Source organism: Humulus lupulus, chromosome 5 (genome assembly GCF_963169125.1).
Source record: "Humulus lupulus chromosome 5, drHumLupu1.1, whole genome shotgun sequence".
Lineage (NCBI taxonomy): Eukaryota > Viridiplantae > Streptophyta > Magnoliopsida > Rosales > Cannabaceae > Humulus > Humulus lupulus.
Window position 1 is genome coordinate 6,802,454 of NC_084797.1, and position 5,546 is coordinate 6,807,999.

General features: G+C 36.8%; 1 protein-coding gene across 1 annotated transcript; it reads right to left on the minus strand.

Annotated features, from left to right (window-relative positions):
- Positions 1–3,321: 3,321 nt before the first annotated feature.
- Positions 3,322–5,094, minus strand: LOC133778776 (putative receptor protein kinase ZmPK1). The gene is made up of 3 exons (XM_062218800.1): positions 4,971–5,094; positions 4,400–4,619; positions 3,322–4,288 (listed from the first exon to the last, which is right to left on the minus strand). The coding sequence occupies exons 1-3, from the start codon at positions 5,092–5,094 to the stop codon at positions 3,322–3,324; spliced, it is 1,311 nt and encodes a 436-aa protein (XP_062074784.1).
- Between the last annotated feature and the right edge of the window lie 452 nt (positions 5,095–5,546).

The following is a 5,546-nucleotide window of genomic DNA, read 5'->3' on the forward strand; positions in this document are numbered from 1 at the left end:
AGCAGCTACTTTATTGGTTATTCTGAGCGATCTAGGGGCTATAAGTTTTATGATCCCACACTTTAAAATATTTTTGAGACGGGTACTGCAACATTTTTTGAGGATGTTGAGTTTGGGGGGAGAAATAAGGTTAGAGATATTTCTTTTGAAGAGGAATTGGATTCAAACCCAATTTCTGCTATCACTTTTGACAATATTCAGGTTCCTACACCTATCATTGATCAGAAAGTGAATATGGAACCTTAACAAACCCCAAATGAAAATGAGGTAATTGCTCCAGAAGAACAAACTCAACAACCTCAAGAACCAGTGTCATTAAGGAGATCCACGAGAGAAAGGAGAAGTGCTATTTCGGATGATTATATTATATTTCTCCAAGAACATGAGGATGACAATGGAATGATGGAAGATGACCCAATCAACTTTCATCAGGTTGTGAAAATTTCTAACTCTCAAAATTGGATTGAAGCAATGAATGAAGAGTATAAGTCTATGCAAGAAAATAAAGTTTGGGAGCTTGTCCCATTACCAGAAGGAAAGAAACCGATTGGTTGCAAATGGATTTTTAAGATAAAACGGGATTCAAAAGGTAATGTGGAAATGTATAAATCTCGTCTTGTAGCAAAAGGATATACTCAAAAGGAAGGGATTGACTTTAAGGAGACCTTTTCTCCAGTTTCATCAAAGGACTCTTTTAGGATAATCATGGCACTTGTTGCACATTATAATTTAGAGCTTCATCAAATGGATGTGAAAACAGCATTTCTCAATGGAAACATTGATGAAACAATATATATGATGCAGCCTGAAAACTTTGTGTCGGGAGACCCAAAGACGATGGTTTGCAAATTGACCAAATCCATTTATGGGCTCAAACAAGCTTCCCGTCAATGGTACCACAAATTTCATCAAGTGATTCTCTCGTTTGGTTTTGAGATGAATGTTGTTGATGATTGTGTGTATCACAAGTTCAGTGGGAGTAAACATGTTTTCCTGGTTTTGTATGTTGATGACATACTGCTTGCCACAAATGATATAGGCATGTTGCACGAAACCAAGAGATTTTTGTCAAGAAATTTTGAGATGAAAGATCTTGGTGACGCCTCTTTTGTTTTAGGAATTCAAATACATCGAGACCGTTCTCGGGGTATTCTTGGATTATCACAAAAGGGCTATATCGATAAAGTACTCAAAGGGTTTGGCATGCAAGATTGTAGACCAAGTGATACCCCTGTCGTTAAAGGAGACAAATTTAGTCTTAAGCAATGCCCTAAAGCCAGCCTTGAAATTCAAGAAATGCAAAAGATTCCCTACGCTTCAGCTGTTGGGAGTCTAATGTATGCTCAAGTTTGTACGCATCCGGATATAGCGTACATTGTTGGAGTGTTAGGCAGATACTTAAGCAATCCAGGAATTGATCACTGGAAAGCAGCCAAAAAGGTTATGAGATATTTGAAGAGAACAAGAGATTACATGCTCACATATAGGAGGTCAGATCACTTTGAGATCATTGGATATTCTGACTCCGACTTTGCGGGATGCCAAGATAGTAGGAGATCCACTTCGAGCTACATATATCTGTTAGGTGGTGGAGCTATATCATGGAGGAGTGCAAAACAAACACTCATAGCTTCATCCACCATGGCAGCAGAGTTTGTTGCATGTTATGAGGCATCCAACCATGGTATATGGCTGAGAAACTTTGTCACCGGGCTACGCATTGTGGATGGAATTGAAAGACCACTTAAGTTGTACTGTGACAATAAGTCAGCTGTATTGTATTCCAACAACAACAGGAGCTCGACAAAGTCAAAACATATTGACATCAAGTTCCTTGTTGTAAAAGAAAGGGTACAGAGTGGACAGATTTATATAGAACACTTAGGTACAAACTCCATGATTGCAGACCCCCTTACTAAGGGTTTGCCGCCCAAGGTCTTTCATGAGCACACTGCTCGTATGGGTGTTTTAGAGTATGAGGATATCTAGATTCAGTGGGAGTTTGTCTTTATTATCTTTTGTGTTTTTTATGTGTTTCATGAAACTTGTATAATTGGATATTTTTCTGATCAGAAATTATGTTATTCAGTTTATTTCACTTTGTACATTAAGCTAAAGTTTTGATCTCTATAAAGTAAACTAGGACCAATTGAAAATTGACATGAATAGATCACCATGCATGTAATTTTCATACCACATTATCATGATTGATCTATGTCATTTAACTGTATCGATATATGTGACCATTGATGGGTTTAGTTGTGATTGATACAACGAAAATCGCTTTGATCCTATGTTGATATAGTTAATGGATGAGATTGCACATGCCTATGGTTATGATGATAAAGTTATGAGCTCAATACGGTTAACACATTTATATATATATATATACATATGTGGCCCAGTGGGAGATTGTTAGAAATTTATTTATTTGGGTCACAATTGTATATATAAAATGTGTGTTGGGTCATCATATAAATGAGTCAAAATTATGTGGTCTATTTTGGAATAAAGTTTATGACTTAAGGGCATGATTGTCATGATTTTAATATGTGGATATCACAAAGACAATTTCTGATTTGATGAGGGGCCAAATTAGAAATAGTAAAAAATGATTAATTACTGTTTTTTTCAGTTATTAATAAACAGGTATTGGTCCCCATTTTGCATCGTATCTTTTCACCCTTGAATCTCCATCATCAAGAGACAAAAGTTTCAAAGAAAGTTTTGATGCAAAATTGGAAGATCATACCACTCTAAAATCGATTCTATGGACTCCGGTACGCTTCCGCTAATCTTTAGCTATTTATTGTTTGATTCTCTTGAATTAATTAGGGTTAAATTCAGATTACAGTATTCTAATAATTTTATCATATAAATTAACATATCATTTATCAGCATTATTTTGAACCAAGGATTAAAGTTAAAGTGTGACTCATATTAAACTTTTATCACTTCTAGTAGCTCGGGCGTGACAATACCATCGTTCAGCGCAAAAGTTTTGTTTTTTTTTTGTTGTTGTACATGTGTAGTTTAGAAAACAATGAAATTATCTTAAAAGAGTTTTATCTATGTACAAATGTTGTTTGTTTTTTAATCACTAAATTGATAGTTACATACAAATGCTAATAAAACCAAAGTACAACTTCATGAAGATTTTGGATCATTATACATGTCTAGCTTTATCTAATTTGAGACTATGCTAAAAATTAAACATAGTTTAACCTGATGAATCACAAATCCAAACATATGAGAGGGGAAAATCAAAACGAAACAAGACTTTCGAGCATATAATGCTGATCTATTTTATATAAATATATATCACTTGTCTTTTTCGTTGCTTAGAAGCATCTCCACAACTTGGCTCATGGTGGGTCTTGCATCTTTGTCTTCCTCGACGCATCTAAGAGCCACTTCAATCAAAATTTCCACCTCTCTCATGCTATAGTTGCTTACGATCGCGGGTTCTATGATTTCATCAATCCCCTTTTCACTCAGCGAAGCACTAGCATTCATCTTATCTCTTACCCACGTAACAAGCTTTTTCGGTCGTGCCTCACCAACATCTTCTGCATCCAAAACACCTCTTGTTGGGCCATTTCCTGTAACCATTTCAAGCAAAACAATTCCGTAGCTATAAACATCCACTTTAAACGTGATCGGAAGATTGTAAACCCATTCAGGAGACATATAGCCTTTAGTTCCTCTTATCCTCGAGAAGCTTGAGTTATCACTGAGCTCATTTCTGTTTAGTAGCTTTGAAAGGCCAAAATCAGCTACTTTTGGTTGATAATTAGAGCCCAAGAGTATGTTATAAGGCTTTACATCGCAATGTAAAACCCACTCCAAACACTCTTCATGCAAATAAGCAAGGCCTCTGGCTGTCCCTATAGCAATATCAAACCTCATTTTCCAATCCAAAGCATTGGAAGCCAAGTTCTCAGCCAAGGATCCATGTTCCATGTACTCATAAACTAGAAGTCTATGCTTTCCCTCGGCACAATATCCCCACATTTCTATTAAGTTCATGTGGTTCAGTGTTCCTATGGTGCTTACTTCTGCGTAAAATTCGACTTCTCCTTGGTTAGTATCTGTGAGTTTCTTGACGGCCGCAACTCGATTATCAGACAAAATGGCCTTGTAGACTATTCCTCCTGCACCTCTTCCAATCTCTAGACTGAAACCCTTCGTTTCCTTTTTCAGCTCTAAGTAACTAAATTTTCTGAATCCAGTAGCAGCAAGAAGATAACTAGCCTGAATGTTATCCAGGGATGAATTTTCATGGTTTCTAATGACGAATAACCAAACCATTAAGATGACGAAGATCTCGACTCCTCCCACTCCACAGACAAACTAGAGCATGAACTTAAGAACTCCACTGACATTTTTTTTTACATACCTTCTGTCCAGATGTTGAGTCAAATTGCCTGATAAGAAGCAATTGAAATTATTGGACTCATAATCTGGAGCCCGGTGAATAAGAGAAGAGAGGACAGATTTAGGTAGTTTCAAATATATGTCACCATCAAAACCAGGGGCCCGGTATCCATTTCGGAGTTGCAACTTGACGTAGCAATTATAATAACCGCCGTCTTTGTTATACTTACTTTTCACATGCTCTGTTACAAATTTTAGTTACAAAGAAACAGACTCAAGACTCTAACTGTCTTCCTAACAAACCCAAAGCAGTCTAAACAGATACATCATTCAGAAAACTTTACTCTATATATACCTTTAGCCAGCTCCAGAAGAGGATATACGAATCATCATCATCATCTTCTTGAAAGCAGATCCAAGAGAGCTCAAAGAAAGTTGAGGAAGAGAGAAGACAGAAAAACAAGAGATATAGTTAGAGAGAGTTATTTTTGTAAGAGAGAAGAGATATAGAGAATAATAATAATACTCAAAGGTCTCAGTGAGAAGGGATTACCTTATCGATTCTTCTGTGACTTGGAATCCATTGCCAAAACCTTGTAACAGCAACTTCATAGTGAAGATCCGAGCTTTCCATCTGAGGAGCAGCTCAACGAGGATGTAACCCAGTTTATGGGCGAACCTCGAAAAATTCTGGGTGTTTTCTTCTCTATTTCTCATTTCTGTTTGTTGGGTTTTGATTGAACTAAGCTTACTGAATATTTCTCTGGGTTGATTAATTTTCGTGGGTTTCATCTCTGGTTTTTGGGACTGAGTTTCAGTTTGGGGATCTTAGGGATATTGGTCTGCTAGGGTTTGGGTTACAATAGAAAAGGGGGTTCTTTAATTTCAGATTGATTTGTTTTGGTTTATATCTGATACATAAGAAACTGTGTCGTTTTGCCTTTGACTCTTGGTCAAAAAGGCAGAGGTGTTAAAGGTCTCTTTTGACCTTGAAACTACTGATTGAATATTTGTTTGGTGTAGGGTTATTACAGTAAAATTCCTACAGTGGTATCAGAGCCAGGTTCTGGCTAGAAGGAGCAACAAAAATTCACATCAGGGAGAAGAACACCAAAATCAAATCTGGAAGGAGATAACATAGCAGAACCCATTCAAGATCCTGAAGAAGT